This window comes from Solea senegalensis, linkage group LG6 (genome assembly GCF_019176455.1).
Source record: "Solea senegalensis isolate Sse05_10M linkage group LG6, IFAPA_SoseM_1, whole genome shotgun sequence".
Lineage (NCBI taxonomy): Eukaryota > Metazoa > Chordata > Actinopteri > Pleuronectiformes > Soleidae > Solea > Solea senegalensis.
The window spans coordinates 3,912,907-3,939,837 of NC_058026.1; the positions used below are offsets into that span (position 1 = coordinate 3,912,907).

The 26,931-nt window shown below is 42.1% G+C and overlaps 1 protein-coding gene across 1 annotated transcript; it reads left to right on the top strand.

Moving 5' to 3' along the window:
* The first annotated feature begins 235 nt into the window (after positions 1 to 235).
* On the top strand, positions 236 to 26,565 carry LOC122771429 (zinc finger protein GLIS2-like). Its single transcript, XM_044028998.1, has 7 exons — positions 236 to 487; positions 15,245 to 15,433; positions 17,046 to 17,239; positions 21,026 to 21,211; positions 21,647 to 21,780; positions 23,000 to 23,118; positions 23,537 to 26,565. The coding sequence occupies exons 2-7, from the start codon at positions 15,268 to 15,270 to the stop codon at positions 24,208 to 24,210; spliced, it is 1,473 nt and encodes a 490-aa protein (XP_043884933.1). The 5' UTR covers positions 236 to 487; positions 15,245 to 15,267; the 3' UTR covers positions 24,211 to 26,565.
* The last annotated feature ends 366 nt before the right edge of the window (positions 26,566 to 26,931 follow it).

Below are 26,931 nucleotides of genomic sequence, written 5' to 3' on the forward strand. Positions count from 1 at the left end.
CCACTCCTCCTCCTCCCTCTCCTCTTCCCTCCTCTCCGCAGCTGGAGCTTCAGTTGACCAGCGTCGCAACCGAGCGATGCGCCTCCAGGAGAAGCTCTTTACAGTTTGTCCCCCTCCACCCCATATTCTTTAAAACCGCGCAAGTCTGATTTCGAGAGAAACTTCGGGACAAGGTTTTCGTTCACCTCTCGCATCAAATCAACAGGCTTTTTTTTTTTTTCTTACCCCCCTTTTCTTGGAACGATCGAGCCCCCGTGGGAGGATCCGCTTTCGAAATACCGATTTCTTTTATTTTGAAAAACCCAGATACTGTAAACCCGATAAGTTGATCGAAGATGCTTCGGGAAACGCCGGACAGACGCGCCTGATTCTTCGAGGTGGCAAAACTGTCCTCAGTTTGTGTGTATTTTTCAAGGCTCGAAAGCATCTTCAGTCAGACTCACAGGGAGCAGAGGAGGCTGTTGACTGTCCGCAGGCTGTTCTAAAGGTAGGCCTACAGTGAGAATGACAAAAATAAACATCCTCTATTTATTTCAACTGCAATAACATCACAAAACACTAGAACTTTTCAACACATAGGCTTAAATAATACATACTATGCATGGAATTCTGTTTAAACAACAGTGTGAAATAACAGATACCATCTGGTTGATATTGTCCCTGCACTGTGTTGTTATAGGGCTGCTGTATAACTAATGATTCTTTTCATCATCGTTTCACCTGTCGGTTGTTTTCTCGGGTTAATCCATTTGTCGTTTGGTCTGTAAAAGTTAATGTAAGACAATGTTGACAGGTGTTGATCTGTGTTTTACCCAAACCTGGGGGGAAATGATGATGTTCTCAAATGTCTTGTTTTTAATATCTTTCTATTTAAGACAGGAAAAAGAAACCAGAAATCAAAAAACTTGTTTTCATTATTAAAAACAAGGAAATAAATAAAACCCAGATATATCAATTATCAAAGTATTTGATGATTAACTGTTCAATTGATTAATGGTTGCAGCCCTAATTTATTATATTATTCAGCGTAACAACTCACTGAACTGACCTGCTGATTGGAAGGAAGTTCATCTGTCACCGTATTCAATATATTGGTGGTTCCAGCTTCTCAGATGTTTGTTACGACTATATGAGTAAACTGGAAATGTAATATATCCAAAGATCAACAATTTGAGAAAGCAATCAACCACTTAAACCACAATGAAAATCATAGTGCTACCTTGATATATGGCATATATGGCGTACCTCAGGGTTATATGCTGGGCCCTCTGTTACTCTTGTTGCATAAGTTTCTACTTGCAACTATTGCTTTTATAGTCTGTCCACAAAAAGTCTCACAAAGTGGTCTGGGCCATCCAACTCCCCATAAGTCGACCCACTTGACACCAGTCACAGAAAACAACCCTTCCACCTCCTCCGTGGCTTCACTGAAACACCATGGAGCCAGACCAATGAGACTCCTTACAGATTTTTCTATGATGCATCACATCATGGTGGTGAGGATGAAGAGTTTGTGAGTTGTTTTTCTTACGTGACGCAACCATGTTCAGGTTGCAAGCTCGTTGCATCATGCTGTTCACTAAAGGTTGGACAGATGCTGTAGGATGGGTTTTTTAAAGATGGCCCAGGGCCAAGCAAACTCCTTTCCTGTTGTTGTTGGGTGTGTCTGCTTTCGAGCCCCTTTCCACCCACACTGTCTGTTGCAGGGTGGGAGTGATGCACGACATATGTGTGACAGCGTGTGTGCATGTGTGCGAGCGCTGTGAGTGTACATAAGAAGGGGGGGAGGAAGGAAGCGAGCAAATAATGGTACAAGCAGAGGGCCAATAAGGATGTAGGAAAGTAAATAATGTGAAGCGATGAAATGTGGTAAAAGAAATATTATAAAGGAAGATGGGAAATGAGGTATGGAAATGAAGCTGGATTTGAGAGAGGCGCCCGGTGGTGTAGCGGTTAGTTTGTCATTCGTCTGTTAAAAATGTACTTGAAGGAAGAAGACGATCACCTATGAAGGAATTCGTGGAAAAGAGAGAAAAAGATAGTGACACAAGAAAAGCAAAGCAAATAAATAACACGAGAAAAGAAAAAAAATGGGAAAAAGAAACGTGTCAAGGGAAGAAAAAAGTAGGTGAAAGACATAAAAAACTATGGTTAGGAGAAAGTACAGTGGGAAAAAGAATAAAAAGAAAGAGTTGAACTGATGATGTTAGGGCCAAATAAAACAAGGAGACAAGGAAACGATGTGGGATTAACCAATAATAAAGAGGAAAAATGTCAGAAAGACGTATTGTATACAATGGAAATATGAAAGGAAAGCAAGGAATTCGGGGAGAAAAATGGGTGGAGTCAGGAAAGAAGGTGGAGATGATGGGAGATGAACAAGTCAAGGTGTCAACGAGAGAAAGTGAACGCAGACAAGAAAACAAGAAGTGGAGAAAGAGACCCAAACAAAGTTGTTTCTGAGTCCTGTGATGACCTTCCTCCTTTTCCTTCCACCCATCCTCTCCTCCCCACCTTCCTCCTCGTACCTGCAGCCATCTCATTCTCCCAACCTGAAAGCCCCTGGTGGCCGTGACCCTCTGTTGTCTCCTTACTTTCCCCTGCTAGTTGAAGAAAACGGGTTCAGCGGGTTCAGTCCGGCTGTAAAAGCTTCCACTCCCCCATTTCTCCCCTGCGGCACAGGCAGGAGTTAGCCGACTTCAAATGGGAGGAGGGTGGGTGGTGGTGGAGGAGCAGAATGAGGAGGAGGAGGAGGAGGAGGTGGTGTCCCCTGTCCTCTCTTCAGCATAATTCATTTCAACCCTCTCTTCTCCTTTATTCCTCCTCCTCCTCTGGCTCGTTGGTCGGGTTGTGGTATCGTTTTTGGGCCCAGCCCTGGACCAGACATTCATTTTTCTCCTCTTAGTTTGTAACCGCTAACTAACCACTGGCTCCCTACATCTCCCCCTCCTCCTCCTCCTCCTCCCTCTTAGGAATGTCTTATTCACCTCCTCTCTCTCTCTCTCTCTCTCGCCATCTTCCTGCTCTCGATTCTTACATGCTACGAGCATCTGTGCCAACATCTGCAAACAAACAGACAAATGTACACACATGCCGTGAGAGCAGATATCGTTAACATTGTCAACATGCCACGGTGAAGACACACATTCAAACACACAGCAACAGTATGTGCCGACCACCTGTGAGGGTCTCACATTCATAAACCTCCCTTTCTTCTCCCTCTCTTTTCCGTTATCCTCCCGAGAGCCCAGCGCCGGGGCCTTCACTTCCAAACCAAACACAGACCGAATTCCGCAATCCCCACCCCAGCACCCCCTCCATCACTCCCCACTTCACCCTCTCTCCCTCTTTCTTATTCTTCTCTCCCCTTGCTGCCTCTCTCTCTCTCTCTTTCGCTCTCTCTTTTTGCTTCTATTTCTTTTAAGTCTTGGGTTTAAGGACGGAGGTAAAAGCCAAAAAAGGGCCTGAAAAAAGAAAGAAAGAGGAAAATGGTTGAAGGAAAAAATGGCAAATGTGAGGCGAACGATTGTAAGGAGGGATCAAATGTATGTCAGATGGACATTGGATCAGAAATGGACTTCCTCCGCTGGTCCACAGTTGTGGACAACAATGAACTTACTGTCCACTTACTTCAGAATCTCTTTTCTTCTTCGCTGCTTTGAGGTGTTGAACCACTTGCTGCCCTCTCTTGCTCCATAGATCCCTTCATCACGTGTTTCCCATCAAATAATCATTTGATAATTGTAAAATATTAAACTCAACATAGGTTCACTCCATTGTTGTGAAGGAATCCGATGAAAACAGCCTTTCAATGGTTTGCAGAGGTGGCGTGGGCCTATAGTCGGGAAAAATATTGGTACCCATCCATCCAGCCATCCACCCACCCACCCACTTATCCTTTGAGGGTTGTGGTGGAAGCTGCAGCCCACTCCAGCTGACACAGGGTGAGAGGCGGCACACCTTGGACAGATTGCTGGCCTATCATTGGGTCAACCAAAGACATTTCCAGGCATGAGCTCCCAATAATTTCTGGGGAAAATTGGATCCAGGCATTTTCCAGAGGTTGTTGTTGTTCACATGATGATGATGATGATGTTCAGAACATCCAGGCGAGGAGGTGGCGGTGTCTTGGTGGAACATACAGGAGGCAGAACAACCCCAGACATCCCGCGTGGATTCTCCAGATGATTATTTGTGGAATTGACAGGAAAAGTTCTTGATAGAACATCAAAATCATTGGATCAGATAGCAATACTATCGACACGATATTGGTAACAGTAGGTTGAAAAAAGCTGCTACCTCCTTGACTGCTATGCCTGCGCCCCCTACAACTATTGTTGTTTTTTTTTGCTTATTTATTGTGCACAATAGAGATATTTTATATCCACATCTGCTGCAACAGATGTACAAAAAATAGGATGTTCATTTCACCACATGTATCGGCAAAAAGTCAAAAACATCGACGTTTCTTAAGCTAAATAAAAAAAATACTCAAAGCTATGGTGTCGGTATAGTGTGTGAGGAAGCAAACTTATATTGTCTGCAATAATTTTGAAAGGAAACTGCAGATTATTTACCAGGGTAAAAATTGAAAAAAAGTTTTTATAATTATTATAATTGTTATTATTGTTGTTCCAGTTGTGTTCCCACACAGAGGTCACCGACTACCAGGACCTTAGGAGTCACGATGCCACTTATCATTAAAATGTCACTGATTCTTCCTGCTCGAGTCTCCACTGACTTTTTTCCAGCTCATTACTCTGTAATTTGATGGAGCCTTTTTCCCCTCTCTCTCCCTCTTTGTTTCCCCACACGGAGAACGAGAGGAACGGCCTACAGTACAGCTGGGATTGGTTATTATTTACTGACTTGGCACACACGCGCGTGCGCACACACACACGACACACACACACACACACACACAGAGTGGAAACAAATTGGGTGAATCTGCTCTGCACGTAGGAATGTGAAGCGCATGTGTTTGTGTGTTTTAGGTCTGGATGACAGAGCTGAGGGAATGAAAGAGGGCTGCAAAGAAAGAAAGAAAGAAAGAAAGAAGTTTGATTTCATGCACTGATCTTGGCTGCCTCTGTCAACAGTCTTTCTGTCTCTCTCCTTCCTTTCTCTGCCCTTCCCTTCCCTTCCCTTCCCTTCCGAGTGCTCCTTCCTCTTCTCCATCTCCGTGCTGTAACCATAACTGCACTCAACTTTAACCGTAACACTAAGTCTTTCGCTTTTGTCTCTCAGAGACTGGCGGCGGGATGAAAGGACTGGCGAGGGGTGGGATCTGTTGCTCCGCTGATGGTGAGGAATTACAGGGAGGGAAAGCAGAGAGGAGGTTTCTGTGTTGACTTTGCCCCACTGCCAAATGGTGGAGGGGGGGGGGTTGTAAGAGAGGAGAAGGGATGAGGAGGAAAGAAATATTAGGCGAAAGAAGGTTGTGGTGGTAAAATGAGACGGTGAAATGCACATGACCACAAAACCAAAATCTGTCACAGTTAAAGTGCTTAAAAAACAACAATGATTCACAGTAGAGCAGAAGTAAAACACAGAACCTTTACCGCCAGATTTCCTGAGCCTATATGTGAGAACACAGCAGGAACATCTCTGGATCTCTTCTCAAACTGTGGTCGTTGGAGGGAAAATCAGAAATACTGTTCTCCCTTATATACCGGGGTACGTGATCGGATTGGAGTCGCCTTATCTCTCGCTCAGTAGGAAACTAGTCTTAATCTATAGGGAGTGCAGCAACCAATCGGTGGGTGTTGGTGCGGAGCTTGGTGAAAATTGGTATTTTTTTCACAACATTGTACTTTTTACACCATATATTCTTTGTATCTTGGCAGCGTGTAACCGTCACAAAGGATGTGCCATGTTTGAAAGAGCGGCGCACAGCAGTTTGTTTCTTTTACCGTGATAAAAATAATGCAATTTAGTCGGCGGTGACGCACAGAGTTACGGTGGAGCTTCTGAAGTTGTTGATAAACTTCAGCAAGCGGCAGTCCAGGCGGCACGGCCTTCCAAATATGGTTAATGGCCATGATTACTTCTTGGAATCGAATGGAAAGTGCAACGCTGCAGGGGATGGTTACCACTGGCGAGGCGGTTGCAGTGATTGACATCGGAGGGTCTTTGTTCTGCCCGTTCGTGAGGGGAAAGTCCCAGATTTTCCGGCCCGCACACACCAATGTATTTTGGCCGTCACGATTCCGTCCCAAAACAACCTTTTTTTTTACATTTAAACTGGCGTTAAAACACAAGTAAATACAGTCAAAATACCAGCGTAATGTCGGCCACAAATCATAGCATTGAAAGCTCGATATTTTATTTTACTATTTATTTTTTAGGTAGTACATACATACTGTGTGTTTGTGTACATTTATATATATATATATGTATATATATATATATATATACACATATATATACATTTCTGGAAACTTAAAGGGTCTTCATAATATATAAGGCTTATCCCCCAATACATGGAAAATCATATACCGTGGATTGCAACGGTAACAGTATGGAAACCACAAAAAAACTTGGTGTCATTCTGGGCCTTATAGGTACAATCTGTTTTTAATGACTCGCCAGAAGTGCAGGGCAGTAATCATTTAGTATGTTTACATGTTAGTCTGACTAAAACCAGACTTTTGACATACTGCATGTGTAAACATGACTGGAAATGGGACTAAATTGAATTTCCCAAAGTTGGACTCAGACACCCAGATAATGGAGATTTGGAGTTGAGTTATTACTGCGTGTGTACGTTCAACTGGACCAGAGTCGGACTTAAAACTGGCCTGGGGGCTCAGTGCATGCGCCGCAGTTCTCACCAGAGAACAGCAACAAACACACTGGGTTTATTGGACTGTTGGGGAGACAGATTTTATTCTCCAGCTAAGAAAAATGAATATGGAAAAGACTTAACTGTGCATTGGAAGCCACTGAATTAAGGACATGACCCCATCCCCTGATTGGCTTTTTATGGGATGATATTTCTGCTGAGGGTAATCCTACCATCACAATCTTAAACCATCCCATTACTAATCATATTGTACTGGCTGCAGAGAGACACAAGTGTTTGTCTTATTGGCTGCTCGGAGGCAGCAGAAACAGTGCAGCTTGGTATTTCTCATGAAAGTTTACGTGGCAAACGTGTCGGTAAAAACAAAAACCCGTCCACGGAACATGGATCAGTGTTAGCATTTGTTTCCTGTGGGCGTGAAAGCGCACAGTGTGTGCCGGCAGGGCAGGGCTGGTGTGAAGACAAGGTCTGCCGACTCTTATGATGAAATCTGCTGAGGATAGTAAAAACTTCATTTATGTTTTAATGGTTTAATGGGTCACCGACGTGGGCGGGAGTACTTCAGTCTGACGATGACAAATGGCCCACTGTGCTTGTGTGTGTGTGTGTGTGAGACGCAGGGAGAGTGGAAGCAACACTTGAGCCAACAGAGCAAATATGGCTGTGGAAAATTGTTCATTTGGATCTTTTTTAAGAAAAAAGAAATAATATAAGCAATGTGATTTTATTGTTGCTGGGTTTGTTTTTCTGTCTCCTTGCCGCAGTAAACTGAATATCTTTGGCTCGCGGACAAGAAAAGACACATTTGAGGAGGTTCGGGGCAACACCGATCAACCATTTTCTGATTTGTTGGACAACAACTGATTCGTCAAGTCAGAAAATAAACAACAGATTAACTGAATAATCCAGAGTTGCCTCAAGTTGCAAAGCAATGGTACACACAATTAAATAAGAGATGTTTATCTAAAAAAATGCAACCTTTTTTTTTTGTGCTACAGTCTCTGCTTCAGTGGTGCAAACACAGACAGGCAGTGGTAATTACAGTATGACAAAGGCTACAGCCATCAGGAAACATGGAGAAGATCTCAACAAATCAGAGTTGATTCAATTACGCACCCTATCTTTAACAGAGTGTCGTGGACCTGCAGAGTTTGTGACATTCTCGCTCACACACTGCACATACACAGCCGTTTGATTCAGGGTTAATATAAAAATACTGATTCAGCTTTAAAATATGTTAATGCTTTTCGTCCCTCCCAATAAAGGGGAAAAAAAAGTTTGCTTGGTTTGATTTATGATTAAAACCAGATTAAAACCTCATGCTTCTCCTGAAGGGAACAACCATCATTTCAACCAGAGAGAGAGAGAGAAACGGGGCGCCCAGTAAACGTGCTTCAAACTGGTTTTTCTATTAAGTTGATATACTATGACTATACATGGTTCAGTTCAGCTTGGAGCTATGGAGGAATAAAGTAGTATGAGGTGGGTTTATCCTTTATTACAGTCACGGCTGATCTTGTTTCCATTTGTACGTCCCCCCATCTGATTCCAAATATTTGTCTTCTGTCCTCGCTCAATCTCTCTCTCTCGACTTCCCTCCATTATCATCGTTGTCCGCTTCCAACACTCTTAAAGGTCATTTTCATCTCCGTTTACTCAGTTAATTACGGCAGTAACCGGTATTTTCTTTTTTTTTTACAAAGCGGTGCTATTCGCCAATTTCTGTCAAACTGGCCTCATGTGCTGCAGCTCAGTTTCCCAACATTTTCCAACATGGCACTCGACAGCCCAGAGAGTTGTGTCTGAACTCGTTCCACTCTGAAACTCTGGAGAAGAAATAGAACAGTTTTTGCAGTTGACTTAAAGAAAAAAAAAAAGTCAACTCGGTGCTTTTCCACGACCGTATGATATACGATGTACAAAAATGAACAATATTTCAACCGAAATAACCTTTTCCAATCTTTACATTTCACTTTTAGAGTAAAGTGGAAACCTTCACCCGAGCTGGAAGTAGCAAACGACCATTTAAAAGTTAGGGTACGTTCTAAATTACTGGGTAATGCAGAAATTAGCGAGTGAGTAACAGAAACGTGGCAGAGAAAGTGCATTTGTTGTAGATAACGCCTTCCAGTGTTTTGGAGGTGGTGAGATGTATGACTTTTTTTAACTGTCTATTGCTAGTATTTCCAGAGTTAGGACACTTCCCTATTCATTTTACTGTAAATGGAGGGGAAAAACTATTTTTGGAGCCGTCCTCCTCTTGCAGGCACTTGGCTTGACAGTTCAGCTCAGGAGATACTCGTATGAAAGATTTCTCTGTGCTCTATTTTGGACATTATATCTCATCTTCCTCATCATCACACTGCATCTGCAACAGCGATTTCAAATTAAAACAATCATCTGCCTCCAGACGAGCTTTTTCTGCTCAGTATCGGACGTAATAATCTGCTTCCATACGAACAAAACTAAAACCGTTTGTAGCGTGGGGAAACAAAACTGGGAGATGAGTAAGACCAAGGATTTGTGTCAGGAGACACTGAAAATAATAAGTGAGAGCAGAGGTTTACGTTCATGGCCGACGATTTGTGTTTTGGACGGTAAGAACCAGTCGAGGAGTTTCCAAAGATCTGTGTTTCCAAAACTAGCAGAGTTAATGTTTGTTTGTATGAAACTAAAGCATTGTGGATCTTTGAATAAAACTGAGTGAATGACGACACGTTAAATTATCCAAGGTCCAATTATGGCTGCAACAATTATTCGACGGAGCCGTCGTTATTCGATTGCAAAACGAATCGTCCACTATTTCGATAGTCGATTCATCACATTTAGAGTTGTTGTTTTTTTGTAATAATTATAACAAGCTTTCTGATTGTTATGGTTGCATTGCTCCATTTTGGCAAAGAAATCATTAAATCTGAAAAAACGTTGTGAGGACGTCGCGGGCCGGACAAAACTGGATCACGGGCCACATGTGGCCCCAGGGCCTTATGTTGCCTCTGTGTGGGCGCCACATCCTAAGTTTTTCAACTTCTTTTGTTTTAGCCACAGAAACATCCATACATGTTGCATCTTAAACGTTAACAACACATTCATTCCAGTTTTGAAGAAAACCCTTAAAAGTAGTCAGACATGTTTAACTGACTTGGTTGGTCTGAGTCTCAGGGGGATTTCAAATGAGTTTAATGATGTACAGAGTCTGGAAAGAACCCGTCTTTTTTTTTTTTTCACGTAAAGAGTGAAATAATCCCTGTTCTGAGAGATTACTCGCCCACTCCTCCTCCCTTGACAGCTGCCACCACTCCCCTCCTAAGTGGTTAAGACGCCAGTGTCAGTGCTAGAGACACTGCAGGCTCTGCTGTGGCGATTGCAGCCTCGCTCTGCAGAGTTGCATCACTTTGCGTTCGCCGAAGACACAAGAGGAAGAGCGAGAAAGAGGAGAATATTGAGACATATAATGTGAGCAGGGAGGGTGAGAGACCACGTCTGACTCCCATGGTTTCCCTCCCTGTTTTCACCTCCTCCGCACTCTCCGTCTTCTCACATGATGCCATTTTTCATGCCCCGAGGGGGAGGAAGAAAGAAAAAAAAAAAACTCACGTTGCCATAAAGAGCACGCTGTGAATCACAGCTGACATCATATAAAACTGTGGTTCAACACGTTCAGAAGTTGTGAACACTGTCCATAAATTTCCTTTTTTTTTTTTCGCCTGCCGTGGTGACAGAAACCACCTAAGTGCAGTGGCGGTGGTTTTGTCTCTGGGACTCGAGTGTGAAACACGATATGGTCGTTTGTGTTCTGGATGAACGCCTCGGTCACATTCTGTGATTTGGTTTTGACAATAAGAGAAGAGGAACTCTAATTTGTTTTCCCTCGTCCTTTCCGTGCAAGGACTATCTCGTCACTTCTCCGCTGGCGTAAGAAGAATCCCATGAAGAATCGAATCCTGCGTCCGTGTCCTCAGAATCCCTTTTGTTTTCCTCTCTCGCCGCTCTCTGATTTCCTCACTGCTGCTTGAGGAGGTGTCCACTTTCAGCCAATTCCAGACATTTCCCCATGAATACACATTACCCCCCTCGCACTTATACAGTACACGCTTCTCTACTCTTGCCACAGAAACACCATCTTCTCCTGCCCCCGTTGCTCTTGCAGTAGTATTGCATAATACCTTATAAGGACGATGGAAAGATCAAAGGACTGTAACCCCTTAAAAACAAGGAGTGATGGACTGTCTTGTTCCACTCCTCCCTTTCTTTAGAACTTACTTTTCTTGCACACAAAGACCCAAAAAAAAAATGCTACGTTTGGGAAACATGAGATTCTGGAATGAGGATAAAAGGGAAATAAATGTGTCTCACAGTGCATACACCCCATAAAGACGCACCATACCCTGCAGCAGTCAGGAATGCCTCATTTCAACATGTCTCCTGTGACAGAATATGGCAAGACATGAATAAGAAAAATAGAAGAGAAGGGGAGGAGTTTGAGGCGGAGGAGAGGGGAGGAGAACGGGAGAGGTATGCTCTGCTGGAGGACTGGGAGAGGAAAACCACAGGAAGGAGTGAGAGGGAGGGAAGTAAAAAGAGAAAAAAAATTAAAATGGGAGAAAGAGGCCAGATCAGGGCGCTGTGGAAGCAAAGGTTTCCTGTGAGAGGGAAATATTGTTTATGTGTGTTGGTGTATACATAAATATGTATATGTATATACATATGTATATATATATATATATATATATATATATGTATATATATATTATTTATTATTTTTTGCCTTTTGTAAATGCTTCGTTTTAGTTTAGTTCTTTGGTAAGGAGTATGGAGTATTTGCAAGATGCAAAAAGGTCATAATAAGTGTTTGCGTGTGTCAAAAAAAACCCAACGAAAGAATCGCCTTATGTGCCATGTTGTAAACAACGACAAACTGAAAACATTTTATTATGAATGAAAATACAACAAATTTGCCGGCAGAGAAAGAATCAACAAACTTCATTTGAACCCAAAAGGTGTCGATGAAAACTAAGCTCACATTTTTGCTATGATTTTAGTTAGTTTTATAAACACACAATTCAGTTTTAGTTGTCAGGGTTTTTTTTAAAAAAATAAACAAAAAAAACACACCTCTAGTTATAATTTTTTTGTCAGTTCTTTTTTATTTTCCGTTAACTATAATAACTTATGCATTTGCATTCTGTTATGAAAGGTTATAAGTGTATGTGTGTGTGGGGTTTTGTATTGCTCCCTTTGTGAGGACCATTGGTTTCAAACCAGTGTTGTGAGGACACTTGTGGGTTATGAGGACATTATGTCTCATCCTCACTTCCACACAGGACAGAATGGATTTTAAGACTTGGTTTTGAGGTTCAGGTTAGGTGGAATTAAAAGCAAGGCTCTTACAGTTAAGATAAGGGTTGACCAGAGGCACTGACACATTCTACTCAAGTAAAAGTGCCACTATTTTGACAAGCTTTTACTTAAGTAAACGTACTGGTCTGAAAATGACCAAGTAGCCAAGTAGCTTGTTTAAAGTTTAACAGTTTAAAAGAGTAAAAGTTACCTGTTATTTTTTTTAACAAGGTTGGGGTTCTTTCTTGTGTCGTGCAAAAAGGACAAGGGATTGAATTGAATTGTTTTTAATGAAGTGCTGACACTATAAAATATGTAAACACATATCAGACAACATGGGTCAAAGGTCACAAACGCTTTAACTTTCTCACTCACTCAGGGACCTTAATTAACGCCAATTCACCTGCCCTCATAAAACGTAGTGAAGTATAGTACTTCACAAAAAACATACCTAGGTAAAAGTAAAAATACAAATTGTAAGAGCTATTTCAAAAAGTACGGTTGACGGTACGCACACAAACAGAGAACCGTGAGTGAGAGTCTATACATGTCTGCGTGTGCATGAAGCACATATGTTTGTGTGTAAAGTGTGTGAACAGTGTGTTGTTTTAGGCACAAGGGGGGGGATCCATAAGAGGGTCTGGGCACGCTGCCCAAACGCAGGTCATCGAGGGAAAAGGGGGGGGGGAGGAGCTGCTGGAGGTGGGCGGGAGGAGAGGGGAGGGGAGGTCTGGTGTGACTCCAGCCTGCGTGCCTTGATACATATGGTCCAGTATGTGCATGCCTTCACAATACCTCCAAATAGCAGAGTGTGTGTGTGTGTGTGTGTGTGAGAGAAGTCAATGAGTTTGCTGTGGAATGTGAAACCAGTGTGGTGAGGTAGCTGGCAGCGTGGTAGAGGGACCTAAACACTGACTTCATTGTGGTTTAGCTTCTGCCTCATATTATGTCGAGGGATCCTGACGGTGACTGTGGAAGAATTTGTGGCGACAGCAAGTTTAGACGTCGAGGAGGTGTACATGCAGCTGGAAGGCTGCCGGTTTGAATCCAGTCAGTGAAAGTAAATTAAGAATGCCTTTCGCTGTCAGCTATCATTAAACAGCCACATGGCGCGAGACCCAGTGGAGATTCTGCAGTCGTCACAAATCGACTTGCAGCCCACACCTGGCGCCATTTTGGAGGTCTAAATACGTCATGATTGTTTTATAAAATACTAAACACCTGAGGACGTGTTTGTACCTCATGTGGGAAAAATCATCCCCAAGACAGATTTATTTCTAGGGTCAAACGAAACTAGTTTGACATTTTGGGGAAATTTCTTTGTCTGCTTTGTGTCCGAAATTCATAACTGGACAATTAGCTTAGCTTAGCATGAACACACGCTGTCCAAACGTCAAAGAGTCCCCTGTGAGTTCCAGCCAGGTCTGTTATTTTCCAACCTTTTGCTAAAACATTAACTTCCCACATAACTAATCCACATGATTTTGTCAGGATTAAGAACAGTTGGGAGACCAAAGGTAGTAAAGTTAGTCACAGGTTTGTTACATGAATGTGTTTTTAATGGAAAATGGGTCGATCTCTAAATGCCTGGAACACGCTGTATGTCTGTACGCATGTAAATAACTAATAACTAATTAGATTGTTTGTATTATCATTATCATTGTTTATACAGAACAAAATTCTGATCAAAAATTCTTATTTTCTTAAAACGAAATAATAAAGAATTGTGAAACAAACAGTTTCAAGCCAACTGTCAGTACAACATTTAATAATTGCAGCTCTGACAAATGCATATGTCATATGCAAATTCGAGAATCTAGATGTGCTTCTCGGCAGCTCTCAAGTGTACCAAAAAAGCGTCATCTTTTCCAGCAGTTTTGCAGGTTTGCTGTGTGTTTCATCGCACGTCTATGCCGTCAGCTTCCTGCCGTGAGATTTCTCTTTTCATCTGCGTCTTGAGTCACTCGGGCTACCAAGAACGTTGGCGTTGAGTCAGGGACCAGAGTAGCGTTCTGCCTCATGCTTCATCCCTGAGTATGTTATCGCTATGGGTGGAAAACTACTGCAAAATCTTGGTCAGGCCCGCGGTGCGCGCAGACCACAGAAATGTAGAGGATCACAATAACGAGCCCACACCATAATGCTTCTCAGAGGTTTTTCCCTCAGGAACAGAGCGGCAACTGAAATTCACAGCACAGCATTCGACGATCCCATTATTCTAAGTTGGCTAAATGGTCTTTGTATATTGGAGCTGAATCTAAATAGACATTTCTATTTATCTTTCAGTGTATTTCCATCAAAACTTTAGCCTTAATTATTCAATCAGGCTTTTAAGAGTGTGTGCATGATTGCAAAAGGAAAATGTGCCCCTTGTGGAAAGTCATTGGAGCTATGTTAGAATATGATAGAATATGTCGCAGTTTGGGCTTTTTCATAGTAGGGAAAAACACATATGTTACTAATAATGTTAAGGATGGCTGCGATCCATGCGAGGGTTCCAGTAAGACATGACAGTGAGCCAGTACGATCAATGCCAGGACCCTGGAACTTAAGGGAATTCAGCCGTCATCAGTTTTATTATTAGCACTTGTCGTTTTTCCTACAGTAACATAAATTCCTGCCATTTAGCTGCATAACCTTGATGAACATTGTGTATTTTGGTGGACTCGAATTAGGGCTGAAACAAATGACGCTATAACTATTTTTTCCAAAGAATTAAACCAAGTTTTCAGATTTTTTAGTTTCCTGAATGTGAATATTTTCTGGATTCTTTGCTCCATGTAACAAAGAAATCATTAAAACTGAATGATTTTTTTTGGCTTTTGAGAACATCGTCATTTCTAGGTTTGAGATGCACTGATCATTTTCGGACATTTTATTTATAGACCGAATGATTACCCGATTTATCGAGAAAATAAACGGCTTATCGGTTAGCCCATGAATGACAATGCTATAGAATGGGGTATTCTCTTAGCAACTAGCTTTGTTATTTCTTGCAGAGAAAAAGCTGAGAAAATACCTTTTAAAATACATTTTTCTGTCACCAAAAGGCTCTTGTTTGGCATTTAGTTGCTTACTAACCTGGTTCTTTTTACCCAGGTGGGCAGCAGTCGCCAGCAGCCATGCTGTCATTGGACGAGCCACTTGACCTGAAGCTCCCCTCAGGGCGGACAGACGGTCCAGTCAGGTTAGGAAAGAGGGCGTGTCCTTCCTCCATCTGTGCCCCTCTCAGCGCCATTCGACCACGCCTCCTTTATACAACCTTTCCTTCACCACCCTCCTCCCCAGGTAAGAATGAGCCAGAATGCATTCACTCGTAAGTATAAACACATGCTTCCACTTCACTGATGCCGCAGTGCAGGCCATAACTGTGATAATGCAGTAGCATAATAAGTGGATTAACCGCTCGCACTTTCCCAGTAACTTAATATTGTGAATCCAATGAATGAATGGTCGCTCTTTTCTCTCCTCAAACAGACATACATTGTCCCAGTGTGTCCGATAACAAGAGTAGTGTGACAGTGACAAAAAGTGAGCACAAAAACAACCACGGCACGGCCCCTGTGACTGTGTCTTCTGCATGGACCGTCATATTTTAAATGCCTAAGAAAGTTCAGTTCTTGTCCTCACATGGGAGAGCACTTGGGTGGAGCTAACAGCTAAGTTAATGGAATGGTTCAACAGATTTGTTCAATAATTTATCATTTATGGTATCTATCTATTTATAGGTGATCTTCCCCTCCCTCAGTTCAGTTTGCTTGTCCAAGAGGGCGTTCAAAGTAGACCTAAGGCCATGCTGCGTTCACAGCGTCCTCTGCTGAAACACTGTGCGCTTCTAGGCTGTCAATTTTAAACGCAAACATGTTATTACCCCGCACATTCAAATAGATATCCGAATTTCAGATATATTATTATCATTAGAACTACTACTTGATTCCTCTTGGTGGCGCTTACCATGGGTTAACATGAATGGAAGCTAACAGGTTTTAATGCACTTGTTGTTATGTAATCTCATGTGATTGATTATTGCCTAATTGCTGTCTCATGATATTATTGTTATCTTGGGCCATGCATTGCATAACACAGCCATTCCCAAACCCTCTTTGAAATGTGAGAATCCTCTGAGGTCCACACCCAAACCTTAACTCACGACTCTGATCAACACAGGAGACAAGGATAAATAATTCCCATCACTGTACATATGATTGTTTTCATGTGAACATGGGAGACGAAAATTCAGTGCAGATTAATTATCGGATCACTTTAGTATTGAACTTGCATATCTTTTCTTATATTACTTACTAAATGGTTTAGCTTCACAACAAAGTGCTCAATTATCCGTCAACACAAATAGCAAATTACAAATTAAAATGAACAAATTGAATGCAAATACTGAATTTTACATGACTTCATAGTGCAATATGGGCGGGGTCATATTAGTGCGGTCGTTTTATATGCAACACAAACACACAAACTAGTGACGGGCAACGCAGTTGTTTTCAGTGTAACTGAATCGTTAGAATCAGTTCATTAAAAAGTTAATTCGTTCAGTTGTTCCTGCATGACCGCAGCACAGACTCCGTCTGACACACGATCGCCGGAATTCCTCTGCTAAATGTTAGCTATCGACACATGATTTCAGGGTTTTGAAGTCTTTTTAACTGATCTACGGTTCTGCGTTGTTCGGTTTGATTCTTGTGTCGGACGTCGCGCTCATGACTCTTCCAGTGACGTCACATTTGAGTATCAGCTCAGCTCGCTTGGAACCTCGCCAGAGCAGGCACCCAAAAAAGCACCAGGTGTCAGTAGAGCCGAGTTGTGCTATAACTGTAGAGTGGAAGAGCGGCAGTCGACAAAGTTTGTCGTGACCTCATGAGACTGTTCTTAATCTCCCATGCAGATTCTCAGTCTCCCTCTCAAGAACGACCCAGGTCCTGCTTCACTCCTCCAGCCATGGACCTCAGCCTGTCCCCCTCTTCCCGCCATGCCTCCTCCCTCTCCCCGTCCCCTTCATCCCGCTCCTCCCCGTCTCCCTCCTCACCCCTGGAGTCCCCTCACAGCAGCCGCAGCCCACAGCCACACATCTTCTCCCGGGTGAGTGCAGCACTTGCCGCTTCGATCGGGTTGTTTCCGTGCCATGCATTTAATAAGTGTGTCTGCCTCTGCTACGCCAGGTGGCAATATGCCCCTGAGCTGGCAGAGCAGAAGGCCGGGTCTCCTCATTAGCCCAAAAAAAAGTGCAGACCTGGATTTCACCATGTGGGAACTGTAGAGCATGCGTCGAGAGCAGCTGTTCGCATGAAAATGAGTCAAGGTGTCTTATCCTCATGTGTTTGGTCTGTTCCCTTTAGGATCACTTTTATTTCCTTCCTTTCCGCTGGCTTTGTTCCTTCTGTCTCTGTTTCTGTGATTATATATATTGTAATTTAATAAATTACAATATATATAATCAATATTTATATTAATATTATATATTGAATATTTATACTCTAGAGCCCTGTATAGTCGCAGGACTTTGGTGGCACTGGTGCACCCAACATTTCAAGAGTTTTACCATGAGGACAAACATTTACCTACGCCTAATTAGAGTAGCTATAGCGCCAAAAATCGCCAAAAACTGCATATAATTTTCACATTCACATGAATGAGACGTGGTTGGAACTTGGGACTTTTCTCGTTTTTGGAATGTTTTCAGATTTTATAATGAGTGTGTGTTGCACCGCTAGCTTAGGTTCATGAAAATAATCACACAAATCTCTAAACAAACTCTTTTGCTGCCTGGAATTTCCAAACTACACAGACAGCTTTAGATGAAAACGTTGCTGTGGTTGTTTTCTAACCCTGTGTGTTGTTTTCATTTTCATACGACTTGTGTTCTGGTCGAACCTCCCACTGACGCCCATGTTAAAACTCTGCTCTGGAATTTTGAAAAAATGAAGACGGGGTGATTTTAAAAATGCAATTTCTCAGTCAATTCACACCCGTTTTTCACAAATTTAAATGTGGGAGCTCCTGAAAGCCTCCCGACGCACACAAACAGAAAATTGAATCCATATCATCAATTGTTCTTGAAATTGGACAACTTTAAAACATGTCGCTTTCTCTGTTTTTCACCGGTTTTTGACAGTTATCAACAGGTGTTTGGAAGGGGGAGGGGCTTGTGCAACCAGCTGCAAGAGTCAGTCTCTCTCTGTAAAGGTTGAAAAATACTACTTTGTCCAAATACTTCAAGTTTTAAAGGTTAAATCCACCCAAATTGGCAGCAAGAAGCAGGCACGATCAAAATTTCGCAGCTGAATCTTCTAGTTCTTGTTTACATACATGTAATATGAGTGTATATTGGAAGTGACAAAAAAGACAACCCCTAAAAATGTGTGCTGGTGCACTTAAATGAGTTCCAACGCACATCACGTCCTAACAGAAGCAGCAGTTAAATCACATTTCCACAGTTGTTGTTACTGTGACATTCTCTTGTCTTCACGAACAAAGACGACGGTTTCACCGAAGTTAAATGTGATGTGAATTTCAGTATCTCTGATTCTCTTTGTATAATCGGTTCATCTTCTGTGTTGGCATGGCCACAGACTTCTCAGAATAATCCGCCCAGGGAGCGATCGTGACTGAATGTGCTCCGCTCCGCTTCGCTTCTTCTGCAGCGCTGAATTGAATTGGGATTGTGGGAGTGAATCTAATTTCACTCAATCACAGCCAGTCCAGTGACTCTGTCCAAATCAAATTGTAGCCATGATTAAATGGTAAAACATCAAACACACAAGCCTCTTTGTTGAAGCACAAACTATTTCCTCCTTGCCCAGATTCATCTTTTAGCTCTTATGCATTAAAAGTGGGCTGTGAGACACATTTTCTTTTTATCCCGTGGGTTTTTGTAAGACATGTCTTTACACACTCAAATTGAACAGAGAACAAGGCATTTTTCATTCAGTGTCACTGAAATTGAATACATACATTATATTAATCACTGATTTGATTGTAAATGTGAAAAATTAGTGAGATTCATCAGCAGCAGTGTTAGTGTCACCTTTCGATTTTTCCCATTTGCAGTACGTTACACATGCAACCAGAGACAACTGTGCATGGCGTTGTAGTCACTGATGCACCAAAATCCCATACATTTGGACATGAAGATAGTTTCAGAGTTTATTGGGGGGAAACTTCCTGTTATTCTGACTTGAAACTGGGAGCGTGCTATTCCAGGAATGTGCTCCAGGAATGTCTGTGGTCACAATTATCCCGAACAGCATTTTAGTTGTGGTTCTTGTTGTTTTGTACATACTTGCAGTGGTTAAATTACAAGCAAAATCAGATACAAAGAAATCGTGTGGGAAAGGGGGCAAGAGACAGCCGTGGTTTTCAGTTCCTGAGACGCACGTACTTTCCAGAGGTGGTGTCGTCATCAGTGTGTGTGTGTGTGTGGAGTGCCAGTACTGCCCTTATCTGTATGTCTGTCTGCACAAAATGATGACAGTCAATAAAATATACTAGAAGATGTTTGTGAAGCTGGTGCTTGACTGTTATTCATGTAAATGTGCGGCACATGCAGATGCACTGTATGAAAGTGTGAATGGGTGAATGGCAATACTGTAGTGTAAAGTGGTCATCGAGAGTAGAAAAGTGGACAAAAGTATTTGGACACCTCTGTTAAGTATTGACATTTTGGACAATGCTATGTGTCCAACATTGTTTGTGGCCCGCGCAGAGCCCTGACCTTCAACCCCATGAACTGGAACAGAGATTGTGATCCAGGTCTTCTCGTCCCTCATGAATGCTCTGCAGAATGAATGTACACAAATGACCATAGAAACAATTCAAAATCGTGAAGTAAAAGTCTTCCAACAAGTGTGGAAGCTGTTGTAGCTGCAAAAGGGGAACCAACTCTCTGTTGATGTAATGGGCAGGCATCCAAATACTTGTATCCATCCATCCATCTTCCTCCACGTAAGGGTCATGGGGTTGTGCTGTGCCAATCTTAACTGACATTGGCCGATGGGCGGGGACTGTGAGAGGAAATTGGAGAACCCTGAGAAAACCCACGCACGCACGGGGAGAACATGCAAACTCCATGCAGAAAGACCTTTGTTCAAGGTCTTCTTGCTGCAAAGGCAAGAGTACTTTTGTATATAATCATATAGTGTATCCGTACAAGATATTGAAATGTGTTTGAAATAAAACACTTCATCGGGCCACTTCAAGCCCCGGTCATCCTTGTGCGGATCACATAGTTCCGACATGAAGCGGTGATTTTTCCATGAGAACCCCGCCCCAGTGAACTGAGACAATCACAATAACAAAAAGCAAAGCCTCAGTTCCCCGTGTTTTTAACATGATTGTGTCACGAACCCCGGATCAGCCAGGTGCTTTTTATTCATCCATTAATCTTGTCTGAGCAAAACTGGTACACACAAGGAAGCAACTTTAAAATAAAACAGGAAACAACGAACTGCAAACCAGACAGAAGTAAAAGCACACATGTAAAGGCCTGTAGCGCCCTAATGTGTTGCACCTGTGTCTTGCTTGTCTCACCTGTGTTTGATTGTCTCTGCCTCTCTAGTGTCTGTGTTGGTTCATTTTCAGTCTTGTTTCTGCTTAACGTTGTTTTTTTTGCAGTTCATCTTTTACTTTTTTGCGTTTTTCTTAGTTAAATTCATTAAAGATGTTTGGTTTGTGTTGTTTTTACCAACCTCACCATCATCAATCAGTTGACAAATTTAAGACCATTAAGTAATTGGAATCTATTGCATTAGTGCGAAGAATTGATTTTAGCTGTGGTGATTTCCCCCAAAAGTGAGGACGTTTATTTTGAGCAGTCTCCGGCACTTACTAACTAACGACACCTTTTCCTCATTCCTCGTCGCCTTTCAGGAAGCCGCTCGCCATCTTGGCGTGGAGGGCGGCGCGTCACCGCAGGGTTTTCCCTTTTATTTGCCGATGGCGAGTCCGCCGAGGGCCTACAGCTTTCCTTCCTCCATGTTCATCAGTCACAGCCGGGAGAAGCAAGTGTCGCCGGAGCCCTCACTTGACGGTCAGCTGGCCTGCCGATGGATGAAGGTGAACAGAGACATTCAAACAAAAACACAAACAAACCAACGGACGAATGTCTGTCAATCGTCTTCGCACAACACATTTTACATCATATCAATAATAATGATAATAATAATAATGATAAGCTTTATTTATATCGCACTTTAACAAATGTTACCAAGCCTAATCAAATATATTTGATACCACTACCACAAATTAATTATACACAATTAATTATCTGAATAGTGGAGTTGACAGTGTCAGAAAATTGAAACACTGACGTTTTTAGCCATTACCAAAGGTTAAAATACTTCAAATGAATGGCATTAGTGAAGCAAAAAAGGCCAAAAGTTCATGTGTTTATAGTCACAGAGGAGAACTAATTTACAACGATATTAAATATCAGAATACAGTATTGTTGTGACATACTGGGTGACCTCTCCCTCCTCTCCGATCCTGCAGTGCCACCTGCTGTTCGACTCGCTGCAGGACTTAGTGGATCACATCAACGACTTTCACGTCAAACCTGAAAAGGATTCTGGGTACTGCTGCCAGTGGGAGGGCTGTGCTCGAAACGGGCGGGGCTTTAATGCCAGGTATGTTTGTTCACACAACTAACCAACAACTTAACTAGTGTTTTTTGTTTGTTTTAAGTGTTTATTCTGCTCATTAGACTACATTTGGTTTTCTCTCTTGAACCCGAGCCCTGATGCGTCCCCTCAGCCTGTCCAACTAATCACAGGGATGCATTATTTAAATATTTTAACTGATATAATGAGATGCATGGTCCCTTGGCATTGGCTCCAGTGGCCCCTGTGACCCTCATGTGAAGGATAAAGTGATAAATGACTGAATGAATGAACAAGATGCATTTTGTATATTCAGCCATCCACAAATGAACATTTCATGTCTTATTAATGAAATCAATATATAATATTATACATATATATATATATACACATATTATTGTTATTATTAGTTATAGTTGTGTTGCTTTCATCATCCCAACGTCATTGGCATTGAACACTGACATTGACCTTAATCTTAAAAAGTAGAAATCTCAAAAGAATGGTTTTCAAAAAGTCACCAAGTTTGCAATGTGCAAAAGTGCAACAACAATTAAAGGGGCTGCAAAAAATAAACTACAATAAATAATCATATTATATTATGTTGCTAACAGCTTCAACTAACAATTATTTTCTCAATCTGTTGATTATTTCCTCGATGAATCGAGTGATCGGTCCATTTAGAAATTGTTATATGACGCAAAGAAACCAGAAAATTTTCTCATTTAACAAGCTGAAAAATGAGAAAACGAATGATTCAAACCGATGAATCGATTATAAAACAAGTTGATAGTTAATTTAGCAATCGATTGATAATCTAGTCATTGTTTCAGCCTTGTTAAAGTAAAAATACAAAATAATGCTACGATGAATGTAAACCTCAATAATTCACAAGCAAGTATAAGTGCACAAAAGACAGTATTAAATAAAATAAACAAAGACTTAATAAAGTAGAAGTAATAAAAAAAAATATTTCAGGACAAAATATGTTAATACAGTTTGTTTGAAAACTATGGAAAGTGTGTAAATGAAAATATAAGATAATGAAATGCTCTAGGGGGCCCCCTGGTGGATACTTAGTTCCTTTATGCCTTGGGCCTTGTCTCAGCCTTATAACCAAAGATATGTCATTAGCTCACCAACATGTCATCTTATTTGTGGAAGACAGTTTGTTTGTTGACTTTTTGTTGTCGTGCTTTGTTCCATGAATGAAACTGACGAGCTGACTCGACTGTGTTGTGTCTTGTAGATATAAAATGCTGATTCACATCCGCACGCACACGAATGAGAAGCCGCATCATTGTCCCACCTGCAACAAGAGCTTCTCGCGCCTGGAGAACCTGAAGATTCACACTCGCTCACACACAGGTGAGGTCATTTTGCGTGCCTCTGCGTCAGACCTGGAGTGGAACTCTAATTAATGTTACTGGCAAAATCTCTGCCGTGTAAAAAGGTCTATTACACCGGGTTTATTCAAGACGTGCTTGAGCATTACATAGCTCCATGTTTTGGTTTGGTAAGTTTGTGTCACAGGTAAATCTGAACAACGGATTTCACATTCCAAAGACACAAAAGAATACATTTGAGCTTACCAATGGAGTCAGCATTGGATGAACACGTCCTTTGTGCTGTGCAACACAAACTTCAGGTGCAGCATTGACCATGTGTCATTACCTCACATGAACTAGCCATTTAGTATTTCCAGTAAAACCGTTTCAGAGCGGCTTTGCCTGGCTTTGTTTCTGTGTAGACTGTTGTCAAGGTTTTTCTTTTTTCTCCTCTTTAGGAGAGAAACCCTACATCTGCCCTTATGAAGGCTGCAGCAAACGTTACTCCAACTCAAGTGACCGCTTCAAACACACGCGCACCCACTATGTTGACAAGCCGTATTACTGCAAGATGGCCGGCTGCTTGAAGCGCTACACTGATCCCAGCTCGCTACGCAAGCACATCAAGGCCCATGGACACTTTGTTGCCCAGGAGCAAAGTGCCCCGGGCAGACTGGGGTCCGGGCTGGGCCTGCCCGGGCAACAGAAGGCTGCAGAACTGCCCTCTGCAGGCGGAGCCCACATCATCATCCCCAGTGCCGCTGCAGCTCTTCTTGGGGGTCTTGGAGCGTCTTTGCCTCTCTCTGCTTTCTGCCATGCCAGAGCCCTGGGCCACCATGGGGCCCCGCTCTTCTCTGCTGGAGGAGGCAGCAGCATGGGGCCACTCGGCCTCTCAGACTCCCCTCTGTTACACTTTGGACTATCCGCTGCTTCGGTGTTAGGGTTGGGAGCTCTGGGAGGTCTGAGGCGGATGGTGGGGATGGAAACGGAGGGCGAAGACGAGGAGGAAGAAGGTGTGGAGGGCGAGGTGTTGAACCTGTCGGCAGCGGTGGTGCCCAGGCGTAATGATCCTGTGTCCTGGGTGGTCGTTCCCCCGAGGGCGCTCCTCCTCAAGCCGGCTGTCGTCAGCTAGGTTGTGCACTTGGCAAATTCGTAGAGACGAAAGGAGACAATTGTTTTGTTGTTTTCTTTGTCTGTGTTTGTGAAAATCACAGTGTACGAGTGTATGAGGCTTGTGTGCATATATGCACAAGAAAAACATAATCACACGGTCTATTTGTCATTCCAGTTTGAACGTACAAAGTCTCGGCTGGATCTTTAAATGTATGGTAGCACCATGCATGCTTCCATGATCTGAAAATATAAAGGGCAACTCCACCCAAAATGAATCAAAACACATCGAGCCATGCATCTGATGAGGTTTTGAGATGAATTATACTTCCTCTGTTTAGTAAAGTAGAACATTACACCCATAACCATCACTGTATGTCATCTAATTTACAGTAAGTTGACTTCCATCGACTCAAGTGAGAATAACGATCTGGAACTGGCTCAGCGAGGTGAACAACCCGCATCTGTTAACTTGTGTGATTCTCTGAAACGGATTTTCCCCTCCAGCCTCTTGGATTGGTTGAAACGTCTTCAGACGTAACTCAAACAAGTACAGTTGCCTGCAGCTAACTAGTGAAGGTGACCGTCAAACTGTCATTGATAACTGACTAAAAAGTAGATCGGACAACTCAGTGACTCATAAACTTGAGAGATAATCAGTTTGAGTGAGAAGATTTTTGAGCTTTTACCACTTTTTTGCCCAAGCAACTGATTCAATGAAAAAGAATCCACAGTTTAGTAGATTATTATTTCCCTAAACTCCAATATAGAAGTAAAGATATCACAAAACCTCAGAGGAGAGATTATCTCCATGCATGGCTTGATGCCAAATGAGTAGTAGAGTTTGTTTTGGCTGAACTGACCCTTCTATATTCCTTGTCGCACACTGACCTCTGGGTCAGTTTACGGAAGACAATCACCTGGAGTCGTTTTTTTTTGTTTTTTTTTAATTACTGAACCAGGTCATGAAAGAGAGCAGATGCACTTATCTTTTTTTTTTACTGTTGACAACCCCCACTGACTGCTTCCACACACCCACACTGTGTCGTCCTGAATGAAAGCAGAACGATGGGGCGCCATGGGAAATACAGTCCACACCAAGTGTCCAGTTCACGAATACATGTTGTAAACGTCGTTGTGATCTGTGTATGTCACTCCCACTTCTATTATTTCCTCAAGCAAAGGGTAAAGTAAACTGAAATAAGACAATCCTTTTGAACGTTTGACACAGATTCTCAAAAACATTAGGTTGCATGTTTGTGAGGATAACGACAGAGTTTCTGTCTGTTTACAGAGAGTCAAGGCTACAGTATTAGGAATCAGACACGTCATATTCTGAGCACTTAAAGATGTTTCCACACGCAGCTGACACATGCAATATGAAAGTAGACGACCCTTTATGTGCTTTGTCTTGTTAAACGTCGTTATCTCTCTTAGATAGCGGTGGTGAAGTGATCTGAGTGCAGCTCTCCAGTGCAGTGCTCTCGGTTTTCATTAAATTACATGTCATTTCGCGGACACTTTTATCCAAAGCGACTTACAATACAATGCTTCACTTGGAGAAACCTTGACACAGAACTGTTCTGGGTCGTTGACGCAGCAGCGCTACGATGTGTGACATGAAGCAGTAGATTATCCACACAGAAATAAATGTTTGACCATGTGATTTTCTTAAAGTCGCAAGAAAAGAGAAAAAAAAGACTGTATTGACGTAACTGAATGTAGGTTTGACTTTAGTCTTGCTCTTGCGGTTTATTTTTATTTTCTTTTGCCAAATCTTGGCTCTGTTTATCAGTGCAATGACAAAGATCTTGAAAAGATCAGCCATGTGCTTTACAAACAAGAGGACGTTAGGAACAAGTTAGCGAGGAACACACTCAACCAGGAGTATGTGACACAGGGGTGTGTATTTGCAGTACTGTGTACACATTTGCTATCATGATATTTGGCTCATAGAGAAAAAAGGTACACAAAAATAAGCCAAACAATGTTGGGAGAGGTAATGATTGTTTTTTTGTTTGTTTTTCCAAAGGGGAAATGCTTGACAATGGCCACACGTGGGCCTGTATCTGTGTTGTTGTGTCTTGTACTCTTGTTTGCACATTGATTAGTATTTTTCGAACAGTGCCTTTCAAATAAAATGTATCACACATTTTATATATATATATAGTATATATATATAAAAAAATTATACGCAAATGTAAATTGTATAAATCTACCTTTTATTAAATTTTAGAAAACAGAATTTCAATAACTTGACAACAGATGTGATTTGCACATCGAGGCCACGGCAACACTCTCTGAGGATGTCACTATTGTTGACCAGGACTCTGAAAATAAACACAAACAAATGATCAAAAAAAACCAAAAAAAAAAACACGACTTCTCTGTCTCAGCTTTGTGTTTGACATTTTTTGGGGGGAATGTTCACTCACAGTTGCAAAGAAAGAAAAAGGTGCGGATAAGTTGCATTTCCACTAGCAAAGTACCTGCTCTGGCGAGGAACCAAGCGAACTGAGGCAATACTGTGCGTGAAGACTCCCGACTGCTGGCCACTGATTGGTCAGAGTGCCAAGAGACGTCCGACACAAGAATGAAGCCGAACAATGCCGAACTGTAGATCAGTTGAAAAGATTTAGCAATCCTAAAGTGTGTGTGTTAATCTCCAACAATTGCCAGGGAAATGTATAAAATCTCAATATTTAACAGAGGAGTCTGTTGTATTTAGCAACATCACTGCTGA

Bases quoted from the DNA above. Each gene is read 5' to 3' on its own strand.
- LOC122771429 (XM_044028998.1), top strand. From the start codon at position 15,268: ATGCTGTCATTGGACGAGCCACTTGACCTGAAGCTCCCCTCAGGGCGG. The intron at 15,434-17,045 runs GTAAGAATGAGC...TCTCCCATGCAG, and splicing joins TTCACCACCCTCCTCCCCAG to ATTCTCAGTCTCCCTCTCAA. The intron at 21,781-22,999 runs GTATGTTTGTTC...TGTGTCTTGTAG, and splicing joins GGGCGGGGCTTTAATGCCAG to ATATAAAATGCTGATTCACA.